At 37.0% G+C, this 20,968-nt stretch overlaps 1 protein-coding gene across 2 annotated transcripts; it reads left to right on the top strand.

The window, feature by feature from the left end:
• Positions 1-1,797: 1,797 nt before the first annotated feature.
• LOC109068128 (semaphorin-3ab-like) lies at positions 1,798-18,184 on the top strand. 2 transcript variants are annotated; one of them, XM_019084990.2, is made up of 18 exons: positions 1,799-2,081; positions 2,198-2,303; positions 6,853-7,007; positions 7,830-7,892; positions 8,006-8,125; positions 8,575-8,668; positions 8,766-8,885; positions 9,099-9,244; positions 10,112-10,226; positions 13,860-13,929; positions 14,864-15,008; positions 15,168-15,387; positions 15,495-15,583; positions 15,674-15,715; positions 16,050-16,207; positions 16,352-16,413; positions 17,061-17,203; positions 17,297-18,184. In XM_019084990.2, exons 2-18 carry the CDS (start codon positions 2,204-2,206, stop codon positions 17,711-17,713), a joined length of 2,259 nt encoding a protein of 752 aa, XP_018940535.1. In that variant the 5' UTR covers positions 1,799-2,081; positions 2,198-2,203; the 3' UTR covers positions 17,714-18,184. The 2 variants fall into 2 exon arrangements, with proteins under 2 accessions (XP_018940542.1, XP_018940535.1); XM_019084997.2 differs by having other exon boundaries at positions 1,798-2,303; positions 16,053-16,207.
• The last annotated feature ends 2,784 nt before the right edge of the window (positions 18,185-20,968 follow it).

Genomic DNA, 20,968 nt, shown 5'->3' on the forward strand with positions numbered 1-20,968 from the left:
CAAATTAAGTTCTATCGGTTTGTGGTAGCAAGCGCTGTTTGTATGCAGTGGTGTGCTATCGAAACAGCATTAAAGGGGAAGATGCCAGAAAATGCTGAGGAAGGCAGGCTCTGTCCTCGGGACTGAACTGAAATCGCTGAAGCTGGTGACCAAGAGGAAGATGCTGTTCAAACTCTCGAACATCACGAATAACCCCTCACATCCACTGCAGTACGATACCTCATCACATCCGTAAGAGCATCTTCACTTCTGGACTTTTCATGGACCGAAGTTCCACTGAGACACGAAAATATAATTTCTACCTACGACAATATGTATTTATGTAGGCTATTTATTGTTTGTTTGTGTGATTACATTATACTGATGTTGTGTTCAACACCTGTACTGTAAATTACACTGTGGGGATTACCACACCCCCCCCCCCCCAAAAAAAAGTGACTAAAAATATAAACTTTTTAACTTTTCAACTGTTTTAACATCAACGGTTCAACTGTTTAAATCACAAGAACTAGACAACACCGACACCTGGTGGCCAGTCATCATAACAGTCATCATCTACTTCTAATTTCCACTCTATAATCGATATTGAACTGTAGTATTAAACTGTTTAATGCTCGTAACCCTTGGTGTTAAATTAAGTATATATTAGTCTGTACTGCATATTTAGTGCTATTCTCATTGAAATTATAGACAGACAATACCGCTCAATCCAGCTGTATAGTGACGCTCGTCCTTTTCCTGAATTCTTACACTAAGAAAACAAAACTATTTCATAATCTTTTGGACAATACTTCCATAGTAAATGAATGGTAATCATTCAGCATGGTCGGAAGCTCGGGAAGAAAAGAAAGAAAACATCTCTCAGAAGAACAAGAAACATGTAGGCTAAAGAGACACGGATAAGAGGGAATTTAAATATTGATAGCTAATGTATATTTGCTAGCTGTCCATAGAGAAATTAACCTGGATGCATATGAATAGGCCTATATAAAATTATATAAAGCAGTTAATATTGTAATGTTGTTGCCCTGTTTGTGATTTTGCTCTATTCTCATGCACGTTAATATGCAAGTAGGATAACAATTTCAACCGAAATCAATATTTCATGTCCATTTATTTAAGTAGCCGTGAAATAAATGGAATAAAGTACAAATTGACCAGTAATTATAACAAAATAAACCCCTGCAGGATAATACGAGCCCCCTCGATGTAATTTGTACAGGGTTAAAGTGAACTGTGGCGTCTTATTTGAGAATTGTCTTAATTTTACTTCTAGCAATGAGGGTTAGTATTAAACAACAATCCTCGTTTAGTCGCATGAGGGCGCCAAATCCACACAGTTGCATCTCTGATGAGCTCAGTGATATTTTCATAATGTAAAGAGCTATGATCCTTCAGAGTTGTTTGTGTGTGTGTGTGTGTGTGTGTGTGTGTGTGTGTGTGTTGGGGTCGTCTCCCAGGGGGCAATGGGGGTTTTCATTATCATTTTCTTATTCTTTTGATCTTTTTGTTAATTGTTTATGTGACCTGATTCAGCTACCATTAATTCTGATGCTGTTAGATTTAATTGGAGTGTGTTGAGTGTGTGTGTGCGCATAAACATGACAGTGAGGGTGAGAGATGAAAAGAGAAAAAAGCCAACATGAGATTTCAACAGCCATTAAGCAAATGAATCCTAAGAGAGAGACACATTCAGCAGCTGTCTTATTCTTAAAAAAAAGATATACACAGAGAGGGAGGGAGGGAGGGATAGAAAGAAAGAGAGAGCGAGAGAGGGGTGGGCACAACTGGGACAGTTCCCTCCTTCCCATCAGGGGAGTGTTTGAAAGAAAGGAGTGAATGATAAGAGACGACTGAAGCAGAGAGACGGATCAGAAAGAGTTCAAAGATGCAGACAGATGCAGAGGGCAAGACAATAACAGAGTGAACAAAACGAAGGCAAATTCAGACGGCAATATTATAAACACAGAAGACAGACCAAGAGAGGATTGTGCTGTAGCACTGACCTGAGCAGGATTATATAACACTGCACTGCACACACAAACACACACTTACGCAGAGCTGTGTGATGCTGACATCAGGTAGAAACCATTTGTGTGTGTGATATTTCTGAGCAGAGTACGCAGAGAGAGAGTGTGTGTGTGTTTACTCCAAGCTAGAGTCGCATAGTGTGTGTGTGTGTGTGTGTGTGTGTCAGACAGCCATGAGGAGGATGCTGGCTCTCTTCTGCTTAATTTCACTGGCGGCACCTCCAACAGATGCATGGAGACCATCGCAACCACGACTGCACTTCCAGCACTCAGGTGAGGCAACTGACTTTCCCTTGACTTTTCTGTTGATATATAGGTGTTTTCAGTCTCCTAACCCTTACACAAACCTTTCTGCATTTAACATTTTAATTCAGACATGAATTGGTATGCTTATTATGCCATTTTCCAGATTGTATTATTATTATTATTATAAAATAATATAATTTTAAATAAGAAGACTTGAGTAATTTTGAGTCAACTATGTTACTATAATTAATTTAATTAATGTTCTGTTGGTCTTTATAGTTTATAGGACAACACTCAGTTGAAACAACTGACTTTCCATTGACTTCTAATGCTTTTCTATTGAGCTCTTTCTATTAAACATTTCTGCATTTATTCTTTCAACCCAAACATTCAACATTCAGTATGTTTATTAAACTATTTTCATCCCACATTGTGGATGAGGTTTTACTATCCTTGTGGACCCAGAATCACACAAATATTCAGTCTTTCTTTGCTCCATGCACAAACTCTTTCTCTCTTTTTAACCCAATTGTAATTAGCCGTGGTTCGAAATGGGTATATCATGTGTGTAAACTGAAACTGGTTGTGTGTTTCTTCATGACCTAGAAAACCCTGCACAGATACATTCGTTGGTCCGTCACACCATTCTGCATATAAGGGACGACTGAGAGTGAATCTAAGAGAAAATAGAGAGTGTGTGTGTGTGTGTGAAATGTTTGTGTTTAGAAAGTTTTAGGGGTACATATCTTAATTAATCCACATACATCTGTATGAATGTGTGTGTTGTGTTTACTTGGATCTCTTAATTACCCAATTAGCCTTTCATTCACGCAGACTCGCAAAGGGTAGAGCATAAGTGTGTGTTTGTGTAAGGGAACGGCTGGTGGTTGATTATTATCCAGCTCATTTTGGCTTGATTTCCCTGATGAGATGATAAATGACAGCTCTTGAGTAGCACACACACACACATACTGAGAATTTTGTGCCACTGGATACAAGTGAAATTAGATATCCAGTAATATGTCCAGCAGATCTATAAAATGCATTTTCCAGCTGGTCGGTTTTGATTGGTCACTTTGTAGTTGACTGGCCTTCAGTAGGTGTGATTATAACTAACACGAGCATCTATCAATTATGTAGCCTAACCTCTGCAAAGTGTGTGTGTCTGTATGCATTTGAGTGCTATAATTATGATGTATGCTCATATTCAGCCCAGGTCATAGGTCATGGTTAGTAGGTCTGACTGCTGGAGAGCTGAGAAATTCCAGAACACAGCGGTGTGTGTTCACCAGTTTATTTTAGCTGTCTGTGTGTTTATGCATGAGCCTTGTGTTTTTCCGTCACAGACTTATAGTCGCACCTGTTAACATTTCTACCACACACATAACATGCTAATGAACATGCCAACTGGTGGATTGAGAAGTAATAGCTGATAACTCAATCTGCACAGGAAGTGAAGTCTGTTTTTACTTGTCTGCCAGTAGGCTAGCACTATGGGAAACGTCGTGCACAAGAAAATACACCTTCACATACTACCATCCACATTTGTGGCAGAAGAGGTGTGTGCTTGTGAACAGGCTTTTGAATCACATTTTACACATTACACATTACATTTGATGCCCATTTTAATTCAGTTTGTTTCAGTTCCAATTAATTCACAAGCTCTTGATTCAATTTTGATTCAATTCAATTTAATGTCCAATTTGGTTACTTCTCTTTTGAGAATCTCTTTCAGCAAATGCATTATGTTAGTATTAACTCTATACTATAGTATTTATTAATGTTTTGAATTAGGTTTAATATTTATATTTTCATTTTGTTTTTTAGCAATTTTTTTGTCGTTTTTATTATTTATATTTTTGTTTTCTTTAACATATTTCAGTTTTAATTTGAGTAATTTTAATACTTAAAGGTGCTGTATGTAAGATTTTGACTCTAGTAAAGCATAAAAATACCATAATATATTTGCAGATATTTAAGAAACATGCTAAGTTAACATACTTGTTTATCTAAAAAACAATGCTACATTCAGTTATTCTCCTTTGAAAATGTGCGTTCCGGCCGCAATGTCGATCTCTGTTTTGGTTTGTGAAACCGCCCACTGCCAGTTTACCCAATTGTATTTAGGCACCCCGGGTTGCCAGTTGGCGGAAAACATCTTTTTTTTTTCACTCATCGTCAAGTGCGCTCGTTCCTGTTTGTGTCGTAAATCTGGCAACCTGCCTGTGCATCAAGTCTGAGGAGGAGGGTCCAGGTGAAAAAAACCCTCTCCAATATTTTGAATTTGGACTGCAATACCTAGTTCAACCACTCGGTGTCAATCCTACAAACAGCACCTTTAAATGTATTTTAGTTATAAAGGCAACATGTCAAATTTCATGTTTTTCATCTAATATTTACATTTTATTTTTATTTAGGCTAACAGTTTTAGTTTTAGCTAACAAAAAGTGTTTCAGACCGATTCAAACAGTACCTTTTGATTATTCATGAAAAGAACTGAGTCGAAAGAGTCATTTGTTCACAAATTGGACTGCACCAGTTGTGTCTTTTCTGTTTCTGCATGCAGTCTGCAATTTTATTGTCAGTTTTTTTTTAAAACACACTGAATACAGACCGGAATCTCACATTCACAGTAAATTTTATTTATTTTTAGAAAACATTCGCTGACACCTACAGGACAGGAAGTGCTGTACACTATCACGCAGACACTGAAAAAGGCATAAAGTACAAGATCGATCTTGGGGTTTTAATCGATATTGCTATCCATAAAATGAAGATTGTGAATAATTGGAAAAAACATGATTTATACCATTTTTAACCCATACGTTGTTGCTAGTGCGCTCTAGCACTCATGTGCATGTTTATGTATAAGTTAGCAATTTTTTCTTAGCTGTCACACACTACATATTTGCACTAATTGAGTAATTCCACATCAGTCTCTCTCATGACTGAGGTAATCTAATGTTCAGATACACACTCACAGCTTGTGTGTGGTTAAATATACAGCACTAGGTCTGTATGTGGCTAAATATACCCTCAGCTGGTCATAGAGTGATGGACAGAAGGGTTTGTTACTCACTTTGAGTTCATGTGTGTGTATGTGTGTGTGTGTGTGTGTGTGTGTGTGTAAGACAGAAAAATGACAGTTGTAGTTGTAGTTATTGTGTAAGACCATCAAAATGTCTCACTGTTTGTCTAATTTAGTTTATGGGTAAAAAGGTCATGAGTCAAACTGATTACAGTCTGGAGCTACCAGGTTCTAGACCACCTAGTCATGAAATCTCCCTCACTTCCTGCTAAACACACTCGAGACAGGTGGAATACCAGCCCGTAATCCATCAGAGTGATTTTAGCACACACACACCCTTGTTACCACAGCAACTGCCCCCAAGAAAGGGGGCAATGGTGCCACTAAGAAAGAGCCAGGAATGCGTGTGTGAGGTTTCAGGCTGTGACAGATTGTGTGCATATCCCTCGTGACAGCTGATTTTTTTAGTGTGTGTGGGTGAGTGAGAGAATATTTTAAACGATTGATAAAGAACAATAGAACAACCAATGTAATATTTGCATTCTTTTTCGGCTGTTTTTTTGGTGTATTACAATATTATCTGCTGCACTCTCACTGTAATTAATTGATTTCTTATGATTCTCAAGGCATGTTTTTCAATCTTTTTGTCTATTCTGTTTATCTCATGTGTTATTTTATCTCTGTCTGTCTCATCAGCTTCATATTTCTGAACAGGTTATTCTGCCCAAAGGTGAGACTGTCTGGTCCACATATGAGTTTATATGAGTTCATTGTGTTTAGGAAAAGAACAGAATACAATGTAACTCTGGTGGACAGCTTTAAATGTATTTAAAGAAATAGTTTACCCAGAAAAATAAACATTCTATCATCATTTACTTGTCCTCATGTTGTTTCAAACCTGTGGCTTGGCTTTATGTCTTCCATGGAGCACAAAGGAGATGTTTTGAACAATACTGGTTGCCTCTGATGCAAAAGTGAAAGAGTGCATCTGAATGATGCACTATGTTCCAAGTCATATGATAGCTTTGTGTAAGAAAGAGAGGTCAAATTTAAGTCATCATTCACTGAATTTCTTCTCCTCCATCGGGCTTCTTAATTAATGGCACTGGATCATTGAGCCATTGAGTTTTTAATTATTTCCACTGAATACCAAATTAAAAAATCGGTTAGTTGCTTAAATAAAGCTATCATACAACTTCATAGCACATGAGTTGTAGACCATTTTATGATATGGTAATTTTAGATCACACTAAAAACAGCCTCATTCATTGTAATTATATTGTAAAAACTGACCAGGATATTCTTCAGAATTTCACCCTCTGTTGCATGGCAGAAAGAAACCCTCATTTTCTGTTTTTTTTCCTTTCCCATAAAAAACAATAAAGCTGAATTGCATTTTCTTTATTGGCCTGTCAGAAATAAAGGATTTGTGATGGAAAATAGCAATGCCACATATTTGCAGAATTCAGCCGCGAGGGTCTACTCATAACAGAAATGTATGAAATAATCTGTTTACTTTCTCTCTGTCTCTGCTTCTCTCTGTCTTAGAGCTGGTGCGGAGCGGCAGGCTCATGTCTCTCTCTGTGCCTGCTGGGGATCTGAACTCTCTGTTGCCAGGTGAAGATGGTCGTCATCTTTACATTGGTATGAAAGACCATCTGCTGTCCACCAGCCTGGATGATATTACACAAACCCCCCGCAAGGTATGTACACACCCAAACACACAGGCTCACATATATTCCTCATATTCTTAAATAAGGAAAATTCTGTCATTATGTTCTCTCTATTTATTGTTTAACGCAAAAGGAGATGTTTAACAAAATGTAAATGCTGCTCTTTTCCATACAATGAAAGTGTGGGCTGTCAGGCTCAGAACATCAAAAATCACAATAGAACCACCATACACAGCTTGTATTTTACACAAAACTATGATATGGCATTAGAAGAATTGGAATATATCATATATAAATCAAATGAACTGATGTTATAGTACGTTTATGGTATTTTTGGAGCTAGACAGTCCCTGGTCACCATTCACTTTAATTATATGGAAAAAAGCAAGTTGAGAGTAGTAAATAACAAGAATTTTAGAGAGATAGTTAAGTTCACTGAAACATGCTGTAGTATCAAACAAGAAAGCTTTTACTAGCAGACCTGTCCCAGGCTAAAAAACATTTCCATTTGCATTGAAATTGAAAAACACAATTTGTGTATGATTGGTTTTCAAATAAACTTTTATTGCATGAAGGCCCCCTGTGAGTGTATTTCTGAAAGTTTGTGTGGGTAAGGGTGTGTGTGAGCCCATCCCTGCTTGTCTGCATAACTAAGTGTGTATTCATAATGATTTGATCTGAGCAATGCCAGGGTGGCATTCAACTGTAATTCCTCACATGCTACATGATGAAATCAGCATAAGCTTCAACATTTAATATGACTAAGAGGAACTTTTCTGCACACTTGTGCACCAGATTAGATTCACATCTGTGTGTGTGTGTGTGTGTGTGTGTGTGTGTGCTGTATTTCAGATATACTGGCCTGCAAGTCCAGATCGAATCCAGAACTGTATCATGGCTGGAAAAAGCCTGCAGGTAAAACATGATTTTATGAAAGGCAGCTTATTTAGATAGCTGTTCTTGAACTGTTTAATTACAAACAAAATCAATTTAATCCTCACTGTGATACTTTCCTTTTTATGTCACAGACGGACTGTGCAAACTTCCTGCGTGTGTTAGAGCTGTATAACCAAACACATCTTTACGCCTGTGGGACTGGAGCGTTCAACCCTCGCTGTGCCTTCATCCCAACCAACCTCTTCCTCAGGGTAAAGGACTACATTTCCCAGCATGCACCTCTTTCACATAAACTCTTCCTATTGTACCATATAATATAGTATGCATGTCTCAGGTGATAGAATAGATAGATTAAACAATTTTGTGAGCAATTATATTGCTAATAAATAAATTGCTAATAAACGAAAATGAAATATTATTTATTAAATTAATAAAAATAAATAAAAAACAATTCATAATGAAATATATGTATATAAATAATTAAAATATTCTTAATTATTTAAATTAAACTTAAGGGGGTAACATATCCAAACAGAAAAAATATATATATATTTATTAAAATAAAGTATACTTGTTTCATGCAGATCAAAAAATTCAAATGTAATTAAATATTTTTATTAAAATAAAAAGTTTTAGTAGGATTAATTTGTATAAGCAAAAATAACAATTTGAACTGTAATTAATGTAATGGGAATTTCAGGCCGAGGAACAAAGGCTGCAGTATGAAGACACTGAATCAGGGAAGGGAAAATGTCCTTATGACCCTCACCAGAGAACAGCTACTGCCATCATAGGTAAGACAGCATGTTTATAGTTTGTGTGTAGTTTATCTGTTTGTGTGAGAACATGCCAGTGTAACTCTGATCGAAATCTTCGTGCATGTTTGTTCAGACGGAGAGCTGTACGCTGGCATCTCGTCTGACTTTCTAAGTCATGATACTGCTTTTATTCGGAGTCTGGGGGAGCGACATGCCATTCGCACCGAACAATACGACTCTACATGGCTGCAAGGTGATATATGTGCATGTACAACCACACAGACACCAGAGCTAGCACTAACACTTACACTCACACTTACAAAAATACACTCACCAGGTTGCTGACAGCAATTAAAGATGCATCGTGTTCTATCAGTTCAACACAAGAAAATGCTACCATATTGTTTACACAAAAACAGATGTATGTGTTTGTTAACTGTATTTGTGTCTCTCTCGGTCTCTCCAGGCGCTGAATTTGTACATGTCGCAGCGATGTCAGAGAGTGATAATGAGGAGGATGATAAGGTCTACGTGTTCTTTACTGAGCGTGCGCAGGAAGCAGAGGGGGCTGCTGGGAAGGTCCTCTATTCTAGAGTCGCCCGCGTCTGCAAGGTATCTAATAGTGTGTTCCTACGTGCCTAACCGCACTTGTGTGGCTCCTGCGCCTGTATGACCACCTCTGTGAATCTGATAGGATGTGCTGTGTGATATGTCTCTGACTGTTCCTCTGGTGGATTTCTGTCATTTTCATATGAAATGGTAACAGGATTATATACTGTATACGTACAGTTTTTATTAAAATGCAAAAGTGTTACGATACAGATCCAAACAAAATAAAAATAAATGTAATATTAGTAAAATGTATTAGTATTATTATTACAATAAAAGTATTACATACAAATCTAAACAGAAATAAAACAAAATAGTGTTTTCTTGAAGTAATTAAAATACACTTAATTTTTAGTGAAATAAAAGTGTTCCAAACAGAAGATCCAAAGCAGTGACAATCAATGTGGATTTTGTGTCATATAACAAAAACTGATTAATAAACTTTCAAAAAGTACTGTAGTGGTACCATGGTAAAGGGATGGTATCAGATGGTAATACCTTGGTACTTTTGTGTATGTCATTAAATATGATGATTACCATATTCATTTAATAGGGTATTTACATCTACATCAAATAACATTCCCCCCCCAAAAAAACAGTATTAACCTAATACATGTCCAGAAATCATGGTATTAGCATAGTATATATCCAAAAATATGGTATTAGCAGGGCACATGTCCAAAAAACTCTGGATTAGCAGGGACAAGTCCATAAAAGCATGGTACATCTCAAAAACATGATATTACTGTGGTACATGTCCAAAAAATATGGTAGTAACAGGGTACATGTGCAAATAAACATGGTATTACTGTAGTGTGGTATGGTATGGTACTTCATCAGTGTGTTTATATCTCTTTCTCTCTTTTTCAGAATGATATCGGTGGTCAGCGTAGTTTGGTTCATAAATGGAGCACCTTTCAGAAAGCTCGTATTGTTTGCTCTGTACCAGGACCCGACGGCATACAGACACACTTTGACAAACTCCGTGAGTAATAGACAACTTCAAATAAATGCCACACACACACACACACGCACACACACACACACACACACACACACACACACACACACGCACACACACACACAAAAAACATTTCACTCCCACTTGATTACCTAATCAAAATTTACGCAAATCTCTCAAATTAAATAAGGCTTTGAGATAACCTTGTACATTTTTTAGAATATAATTTGTACTGTTGATACTGTTTGTGTGTCTTATGCCCAAACTTTCCTGATTTATGGAACAAAGTTTATCAGTAGACTCACACACACACACACACCACACACAGACTCAGACAGAAACCGGTTTCTTATCAATCAGTCTGTGTAAACAAAGACCTTGTATAGAATAAACAATTCTTGAATCCTCATTCTGACTGAAGTTTTACTGTAGTCTCATACTCATATATCTATAAGATATACATGTTACAGCACATACAGTACATGCTGAAATGTTCATCTCAGTTATCATGATGACTACACTGAAGATAGCACGTCCCCTAAACTATTCCACCCAAATATGATATAAAACAAGCAATAATCAGAAATCAAGAATGGGTTCCATATCTGGTTGCTACTTTATCAAATCTGCAAGTGGCTCTGAAAGGAACTATTCATTGTCCTGCGCTATGGCAATCTTTAAACAGCTGACTTTATGTAATTTGTTTAACTGTGTGCATGTCCAGTTAAGTGTTAGGGACTTGTGAAATGTGTTTATTTCTTGGCCTACCAAAGTATTTAGAACATCTGAATCTGATTTGTTCTGATTGGTTAACTCTTTAATGCTTACTTGCGGCTGTAAAAATGTTCTGATGATTATATAATGTAAGCATGCTGTAATGTGAATATGCATCTCATCTTAGCTGCCCTATGGTGGTAATCTATAAGAATTCTCTTCTCTGTCTTGTTTACATTGCGCTCCATGGCCTCTAAACCACTACATCTCCCATAATCTCCGCCTGCATCAGGGACCCTCATCTTGCTATAGTTATGATGGGCCAGACCACACTGCAGTCAGTGAATGTTTATCAGGAATAGCAAGCTTAGAAACATGCATAAACTGACGATACGATGAGTTAGATACAAGTTAAGAAATGCTAGGTTGTTGGAAGAGTAGAGTCAGAATTGTAAGTTATTGTGAAATATGGAACAGATGAAGCTTAGGTCCTTAAGAAAAAATGGACTGGCGTGTGTTTTGGTATGCAAGATTGAAGGTGCTCCAGAATGCGTCACGGTCTGGTGTAAATAAGTTTAGATAATGTCTTTGTGTGTGTGTGTGTGGAGGTGATGCTGCCAGTGTCTTTGGCTGTGATTTTGAAGCTGAACTGAATTAGTATATGATATGTTTTGGATTTTAAATAATGTTCAGTTGTTTCACTGAGTTGGTGTGTTTATTAGCTGAAATTCAGCTGGATTATTTTTGAAAGCTTTGTGCTTATATGTATGTGTGTGTGTGTGTGTGTGTGTGTGTCTACATGTGACTTTGCACGATACGATGGGATAACTTGACTAACCAGCGGACCGATCACATTGCACAATATCTGAAATGTTGTTTTGTTTTTTCTGAAATGACTAAGCAAAGTCTTCATCAATTATTTTTGTATAATTGTATTACACAACTGTGTTCCCGAACAGCAGGCATTCACCTCTGAAAAAAATGACTGCATTAATTGTGTTTCGTCTGCTTGCTCTGAGGCACAAGTAATTCATTATATATGAAATTATTACATTAAGTGGCTTCTCCTACTTTTCTTATTGATATATAGTGCCAATTTATCAGGAAGTGACAATTTTGTTTTCTTTGACTCGTTGGATGGAAACGGTCCTTTATTTGCAAATATTTTATGTGATATTCCAATTTTGAGCATAAGTTAAATTTGAATCTTTGAGTGGAAACATAGTTAGTCTCACATGATCCTTCAGAAATCATTCTAATGTGCTTTTGATAGAGAGAGGGACGATTGATTTTTAAATACATATAGGCTCTTAACAGTTTAATGTTATATATTTCAACATAGATTAATAGAAAACACTAATTAACACCTAATAGGAAATTATTACTCAAGGTTACATACAGACGTTTTGTCACAAAGTGACCTAATTTTCTTGAGTTCACCCTGAATGTTTTATATTTTTGAACCATATGATGATAAATATATCTTAAAATGAGTGCACAAGTGCATGTGCCATTTGTCTTGGTGGTCTGCTGAATGTTTTGAAGGCCTCCAGTATCTGTGTGTGTGCATTTTCACGTCTCCGGTGACACCCCCATCCTGTTTCCACATAATCTACTGGCTACCTCGGGATGAGGATGAGGGAGGAGAGCAGAGAGCAGGAGAGTCGGAGGTTAGGAGGGATAAGGACGGATAGGGGCAGGATAGAGAAGTGTCAACAAGTGCAGGGCAGACAAAACTATCTGCCCTCAAGGAGAACAAAAGCTTTTGTTGGATGAAATTGACACAACTATAGTGTCCCCGCAAAAGTGAAAGAGAAGAAGAGCCAGGGAATAGGGGGGTAGTGAAAACAATTTGAAAGAGAGGGAGGAGGGGTTGACCAGAAATGAGGCATAGTAATGGGATTGAGAGGGAAAGAGGGAGTGTGAATGCTTAATTAAAGGGATTCTTTTGGTTTGTGTGTAAAATATGAGGGGAAAACAGAGCGGCTGTGTTTATGTGTGCGGTTATAGCCTAGAATGGTGTGTAATAAAGGTTTCATCCATTTTATAGTACTGATCTAGTTTATGTTCTCAGTTTTTAACAGTTTACGAGACTCAGTTAATCTATCTCATGTTTCAAAAGCATATCCGCGGTAGCGTGAATGTTTAACACTGTGGTTTCCAACTGGTGGGTTGTGCCCCATATCTTTTATTGTTGTCAAGAGCTGTGTTTTTGATCAAACTCGCTAAGAAATTCGAATGTTTTTTTAAAAACAATTCTCCTATGCTCACCAAAGCTGCATTTATTTGAACAAAATTACAGTACAAGATCTTTCAGTAATCAATCTAATATGCTGTTTTGGTGCTCAAGTAACATTCCTTATTATCGATGTTGAAACCAGTTGTGCTGTTTAATATTTTTGTCAAAACGGTAACACTTTTTTTAGGATTCTTTTATAAATAGATTACAACAATAAAAGATATGGGGCACAACCCACCAGTTGGAAACCACAGTGTTAAACATTCACGCTACTGCGGATTGTTTATTTGAAATATAATTTTTTCGAACAATGTAAAATTCTTTACTGTCACTTTTGATAAATTTAATGTGTCATTGCTAAATACATACATTAATTTCTTTTAAAAGCAGTCTTACTCTTGCATATTCTTTGGCCTGTGAAGTTCATGGTCATTTACATGTTACATTTTTGTTTACTTTAATAGTTATTATTTTTGGCCATCACTTATTGTCCAATGTAAAATTTGGGTCCTGAAGCAAAACCAGTTGAGGACCACTATTAATGTGTACGTTTGTGTCTGTGTGTGTGTGTGTGTGTTTGTTTGATTTGATAAGGTGTTTGATCATATCTGACATGGCTGGAATGCAGAAATTAACTAGCATACCCCCAACAGCACATGCAAAGCATGTTTAATATTCTAAACCTGTTTTCTGTTTTTCTGTAGAGGATATTTTCATTCAGCGTGGAAAGGACAAAAAGAACCCCCTAATCTATGGGCTCTTCACCACTACCAGGTGAGTCTTACAAATATATATGATTGGTCACATGTGTAAAACAGCCATTTAATGGATGTTTTACACGTGACCAATCATGAGTCACTAAATTTGAAAATTATGATTATGATTTTCAGTGAATAACAGAACAACTTACATTTCAGTCTGTTCTGCTCAGAGAGTAATTGTATGGCTTCAGAAGTCACGTTACTACTGTAGTAGTACTTTTATGATGCTGCTTTGTCGTTTTTGGAGCTTGACGGCCCCTGGTCACCCTTCACTTTAATTGTATGGAAAAGATCAACGTGCACATCATGACAGCCCTGTGTGTGTATGTGGTTAAGGGTGTGGATAAAATTGCAGTATTACTGAGTCATACTTTCCAGCTGGCCTAAGATGACATTAATGATGCACCCATGATGTTTAAAACACATTAGAAGTTGGACCTTTTTTACATCAGTGATCTCAAATAGCATATGCCTTCATCTATCTTTGTAAAAATATGTGTGTGTGTGCCTGCCTAAGGTTTTGGAGAGGGTTGCATAGGGTGGAGTGCACAATGAAGTATGAATATAAAAAAAAGCTGTATGGAAAGAGTGAAAATGTTATTGCTCTCTGCTGAGCTGTTCCACTGAGTGTGTTAAATCTCTCAGAGACTTTCACAGCAGACCCAGATTCAGATCAGGTGACATTTTACCCTCACCAAGGAATCTTTGCCTTATTGCCGACTGGCTTTACGCTTGAACTGAAGTGCCACTTTCATTTGTGCCACCAGAGCTTGGTTTTAATTGGATTTATGTCTGGTCAAAAGCATGTATGTGAACTGAATAAGATGAATACTGTTGTTTTGATACATTGTGATTGCTAGTTGATCCTGTCTACTTACAGTATATCTTTCAATCAATTAATAATTCATGTTTCTATTTTTATGTGTGTTTGTTTCCTCTCCCAACAGCAATGTCTTGAATGGATCCGCTGTGTGTGTTTACCGCATGCAGGACATTATTAGAGCTTTTAAAGGAAATTTCCTTCATAGGGAGGGTCAACAGTACAAGTGGACAGAATATACAGGCAGAGTTCCCTATCCTAGACCTGGAACAGTGAGTGTTCCCATACGATTTTATTTTTTATTTTTATGGACTATTAAAATTATAATCGCTTTCTTTGATATTAATAAAAAGAAAAGACTAAAAACTAAAATCAATCAGGTGAAAATCAATTTCTGGACTTATAATACTGAGTTTTCTGTCAATCTTCAGTGTCCCAGCAGCACGTATGGAGGGTTCAGATCAACAAGGGAATATCCTGATGAGGTCATCTTCTTTAGCCGCACACATCCTTTAATGCAAGAAGTGGTACATCCTCTTGGAGGTCATCCTTTGCTCATCAGAGTGGGCGTGCCTTATAAACTGACCCGCCTCCTTGTGGACAGAGTGGAAGCAGTGGATGGACAATATGACGTGCTGTTCATTGGTACAGGTGTGTGTTTGTGATGAATACTACAGTAAACTGTAGGTTTACTGAATTTTTGACAGACTTGTCCATTTAGTTTGTAAATATTGTGTGTATTGTATGTGTGTATTCAGATTCTGGCCTGGTTCTGAAAGCGATTCACCTGCCTAAAGCCAATGGACAGAATCAGGAGATCACTCTGGAACAGCTGCAGGTTTTTAAGGTAAAATCTCTCCAGATATAACATTCCAGATTCATATGGATGACCTTTTGAGCCTGAAGCATTAACTGCTCATCTCCTGTCACTCAACAGAACAAGTCACCAATCACTGCCATGACGCTGTCCAAGAAAAAGGTACCATGTTCATCACTGGAAGCACACGTACACAAACATATACATGTAAGATACCCAGACACACTTTTATAAACCTTCCCATCTTGTCGTCATGGCAACGTGAGAGGGTGGAAGATATTTTAAATGAAACTGTGAGTTTTCACACATTTGTTCCATGAAACACTCACTGAAACCTGAAGATCTGGGATGATAGAGCTCTGTAATTCTGAAGTTGTATCTGAGAATGTGGTTTCGATTTTTGCATTTCTGGCCCAGTTTTCCTGCTTGCTGAAAAAAAGCGGTAACTAACATCACAGCCCATATCATTGTATCTGTGTGTGTGTTTTGCTTCCAGCAGTGGCTGTTTGCTGGATCAGCAGAGGGTGTGGTTCAACTGGGTCTGTTCCACTGCGATTTGTACGGCCAAGCCTGCGCTGAATGCTGTCTCGCTAGAGACCCATACTGCACCTGGGACGGCCACTCTTGCAGCCCTTACATGCCAAGTGCACGCAGGTGACAGACATCTCACACTTGTATGGGCAGCTTGTTTGATAGAATCCATTACATCAGCAGTTTCCTGTACACTGAAACTGGAAAGTATTGGTATTTGGGATATCTGAAATAAATCTGATCTGAAACATTCCTCCCTGTCTGCAGAAGAAACATTCGTCAGGTTAACGATGATGGCAACCCGCTGAACCAGTGTGTCAGACAGGGAGGTAAGAGACACAGGCAACCAGACATTTACTATTGCTAAACATCCTGCTTTAGAACAGCACTGTCAATTTTGTTTTTATTTATGTTTTTATGATTTCATTCATTGCTCATTAAATCTGGGTGGAAACTGAAAGGTTGAATAAACATTCACCATTTGGGCCTTTAGAAATACACTTACAATTAATGTAACGTAATTAGATCTTAAAAATGCAGTGCTTGTGGTGTGAAATGCTGTGTGTAATGTATGTGCACAATACATTCAATTAAAAATCAAAATAATAATACTAATGACAATAATAATAATAATTGTATCTATAATATATAAATAATTATTTGTAATTACTAATAAAAAATAATGTGAAATGCAATGTGTATGGCATATAGTAATTCATAGTAATTCATACTAATTAAATAATTAAAAAATAAAATACATGATAATAATAATGAAATAATATTATGTGAGAAATGCCATGTACATATGCACATAAGCCAACAATTAATTAAAACTAGTAGTAGTAATAATAATTATTATTATTATAATTGTTGTTGTCATTATCATTAAATTATTGAAATATAATTGAAAGCCCTAATTCTTTCATTTAATTTATATATTCATTTAATTTTACTTATTCTATTCATTGTTATTCAGCTGGTCTTCAGGTGGATGCAGAGGAGAAGACACAAGTTGTTGCCTTGGGTAATAGCACCTACCTGGAGTGTCTACCCAAATCTCACCATGCCACAGTCACCTGGTATAAAGACGTAGGCGAGAACAGTTTGGAGCAACACAAGGTACATGCACACTCATGCATGAACTAAAAACATGATCAAATATTGAGATATATCTCTAAATTTATCTCTAAATTTGAACCTTCTGTCTTCCAGGTCACATCTGGGGAGCAGCTGGTTGTCATTGACAGGGGAATCCTCATTCCCCGGGCTGAGCTCAGTCATGGTGGCATTTATCATTGTCAGCTTGAAGAGCATGGATTTCGCTGGACAGCCGTTACTGTTCGTTTAATTGTGTGGAGCCCCGCTCTGCACCCCACCCTTGTCTCCACCCAGCCATGGTATCAGGATGTGATGGCATTGATAAACCACGGCAAACTAGAGCGACACTGCAAAGAACTCAGTCGGCATCACAACAACAAGGAATCAGGGAACCACAAGCATAACAAACAGGACAGAAAGAGAGCAGACCGGCACAGGCACAGAGGAGCAGGAGAGAAGGAGAAAGGAAGGGGGCGGAAGAACCGGAGCCAAATGCAAAGTTCAGCACAGAGGCTGCCGAGAAGTGCATAGACCGAATCACAGGTGTTTACAAAGCTGCTCAAAACAAAAGAATACAACAAAACATGCAATATACACAGTACATATACACAGCATCATAATAACAGACATTTGCTTTGTTTCAAAACCTAATGAGCTGCCTGCATGCAAGTTTAAAAAAAATACATGCAAGATGGGGGATGACAATAGAAAAATCTTGATAAACTTATATTTTTTAAATTAATTCAAAGAAGTGTAGCAATAGCAACAGTTTGGATGCAGCAATATTTTTGCATTAAATTGATCAAAAGTGACAGTAAAGACATTGTTACAAAAGATGTATATTTTAAACAAATGCCGTTGCTCAAAAAATTGTAGCACTGTTTCCACAAAAGTAATCAGCACAGCTGTTTTCATAATTAATACTAATAATAAATGTTCCTTGAGCACCAAATTAGCATATTAGAATGATTTCTGAAGGATCATGTGATGCTGAAGATTGGAGTAATGGCTGCTGAAAATCCAGCTTTGCCATCACATTACTAAATTACATTTATAAAATATATTAAAATAGAAAACAGTTATTTTACTTTACCATATTCTTGATCAAATAAATGCAGCCATGGTGAGCATGAGACTTTACACCCCTTTAATGAGTTCAGTGACAAGTAGAATGCTGCCAATGTAGGCAATGAGGCAGCTCACCGGGTTTTGGAACAAAGCTTGTATCTGAATCATATGAAGGATTGTTACCAAGCAAATTAAGAATGATCTGGTATAGGTGTGGTCAAGAAGAAGTGTTTACTTTAATATTAGAAACCAATCGATTATTTGAGGACTGTGTTAAGCATATTTGACCATTTTTTAAGGCAAGGGAGTGTCCCCAAATTATCCTCTGTTGAATAAAAGACAAATCTTCCAAAGTTAGGGAGCATCTTAAAATGTTCTTTGTTTAAAAAGACTTCAGTGTTGATGGCACTTTTTCATCTGTACTGAAATGTATTGCCTTATTTATCTTTCATGGTATTTATTTTCTTGTGTTTTTGTGCTTTGTGTTTTTTGTATTTTAAGTGTAAAAATTGTACATGCTATTATTTTCTTCTTAGTATTTAAATAGGGTGAAATTCTGTCTCTGACATCAATCATTAAGGTTTCGAGACATTTATTTAAATGAATTAACAAAAGCAAAAGTCCCAAAATGTGGCAGATCCCGTAGGATGATGAACGATGTGTTTCTCTGGCGATCGATGGAGGCATAAAGGGTGTGTTATTTTACTGGACTGAAACGGCAGCTACTTTCTTCTGCACATGGACGATGCACGACTGCCAAGAAGTTTGGCACCCACCCCGAAAGGACTCCATTAATTATAAATTAAGAAAAAAGGATTTAAAGGCTCTTAAGTACAGTACAAACAGACAGAGAAGAGGGGCAAATTCAAATGCGGTCAGACCCTAACCACATGACAGAGACAGAAGCAGTGATCTGTGTATATGTTGGAGCAGCTCGGTTTGCCAGGAGACTCGAATGTTGTTAACAGTCATAAAATAAACAAAGAAAATGTAGAATAGATGTTTCATGTTAATGTTTTATATATGAAGAGGTAAATCCTGCCCTCAATGATTTAAACCTTGTGAAACGTGTGATTTTGTCTTACCTTTAACTGTAAATCTGGTTTTCATTAATGGACTTTGAACCTTGAATAAAGTTTTTTGGAAGACTCTCATGAAATTGAGAGAAAAAGAACCGAATTTGGCATTGCACTCCTTAATGTATTCCACTTTTTTATAATAATATTCACATACAATATAATGCTTTATACACTACCACAAAAATGACTGCATTAGTATTTTAGTCTGTATAATATAAACAGAAAAACACTCTCACATGCACAAACATGTGCTGGAATTTTCTCTGGCCACTGCTTGCTGTGTGACAAGCATTTGAATTCCATGAGCGCATTAGTGTATATTGCATCCTGCTTATAAATGACAGGACACTGGGAAATTGACTGGGCGGGTTGCCTTGGATACAGCTGCCCCTTAAAACACAGAACTGAATACCAAATAGACTCGGAGAGCCTATATGTGAGTAAATGAGATTGGTGATGCAAATAACGAAGTGAGGGGGAGAGACTGGAGGAGAAACAGAAAGAAATTGAGAAAAATTGCACTATTTTATGTCAAGGAAGATGACTGCCTTAATGTAGTTCAATATTTACACAAAATGAAGCCATTAACTGTCTTAATACACTGTTTTGATCTTATTTAGCACAATTATTCAGCATATATTATACCACAGTTTAAAAAAGAAAAAAAGAAAGAAAAAAAGGTTATCTAAGTATAATCATTTTCTCCACCTCTGAAATGAATTTCCTTTTCAGCTGATGTCATTTAGTTACGTTTTAGTCTTTCTAAAAGTCAATAGTTAATGCTGTAAATTAATGTAAAAGTCAAAGGTCATTGCAAATAACAGGATATTTAACATGTATATACTACATCAAGATAATAATAAGGTGAACTTGACCTTTAGACTCCACATTCTGGTTAAAAAAAGAAAAGAAAAGAAAAAAAGCCTCCTCAAAAGCAAATACTGATATCTTCTAGAAAGTAGTCCTTCACAATTGCTTTATTAGTATCAGTATGGAGCAACCACGTTTTACAATCCAGTTAATTCCTGATGAATAATAATTAAGTCCTGCCCTACAGTTTTCAAGTTGACTACATTGTTTCACTTAGAAATATATCAAATTACTAATGTAAACTGACTTGTGGATGTTGTTTCCTGTTAACTTCAGTCCCCTAAAGAGGTCGAGGGAGAGTAAGTAAGGGTCAACACTGACTCACAGCATTACTCTGGCTCTACTTCAGAGTGCTTTATTACAGGGGGAGGTTTTTTGGATAATAACAGGATCTTAGAGGTTTTGGTCTTGGTCAGGGTTTTGTGACAGGGTCAAAGCTGACCTAAGTTTTGGTGATGTGGTTGACAATTCCTTTAATTCCTGCCTATAAAATGAGAGCAGGCCAAAAATACACACAGCCCACTGCACAGGACGTGGGAGAGAGCAGCGCCAGTAGCTATTGAATCAATCCGCGGCGTCTACCGCCCCTTGTGGTGAAATCTGTGTACTGTGTCTGTCTGGACAGGCTGTCTAGACATCTCTCGTTGTGCATATAAATGAATAATTAACCATAGTTTTATTATTTATTAATTCTAGAACTCAGCCCTCTGATAAATTACACTAAGGTATGAGTACACAAAAACACAAAATACGTTTACATGCAATTTTA

This window comes from Cyprinus carpio, chromosome B8 (genome assembly GCF_018340385.1).
Source record: "Cyprinus carpio isolate SPL01 chromosome B8, ASM1834038v1, whole genome shotgun sequence".
NCBI classification, from domain to species: domain Eukaryota; kingdom Metazoa; phylum Chordata; class Actinopteri; order Cypriniformes; family Cyprinidae; genus Cyprinus; species Cyprinus carpio.

Bases quoted from the DNA above. Each gene is read 5' to 3' on its own strand.
- LOC109068128 (XM_019084990.2), top strand. From the start codon at position 2,204: ATGAGGAGGATGCTGGCTCTCTTCTGCTTAATTTCACTGGCGGCACCT. The intron at 7,008-7,829 runs GTATGTACACAC...GCTGTATTTCAG, and splicing joins TTACACAAACCCCCCGCAAG to ATATACTGGCCTGCAAGTCC. The intron at 8,886-9,098 runs GTGATATATGTG...CGGTCTCTCCAG, and splicing joins CGACTCTACATGGCTGCAAG to GCGCTGAATTTGTACATGTC.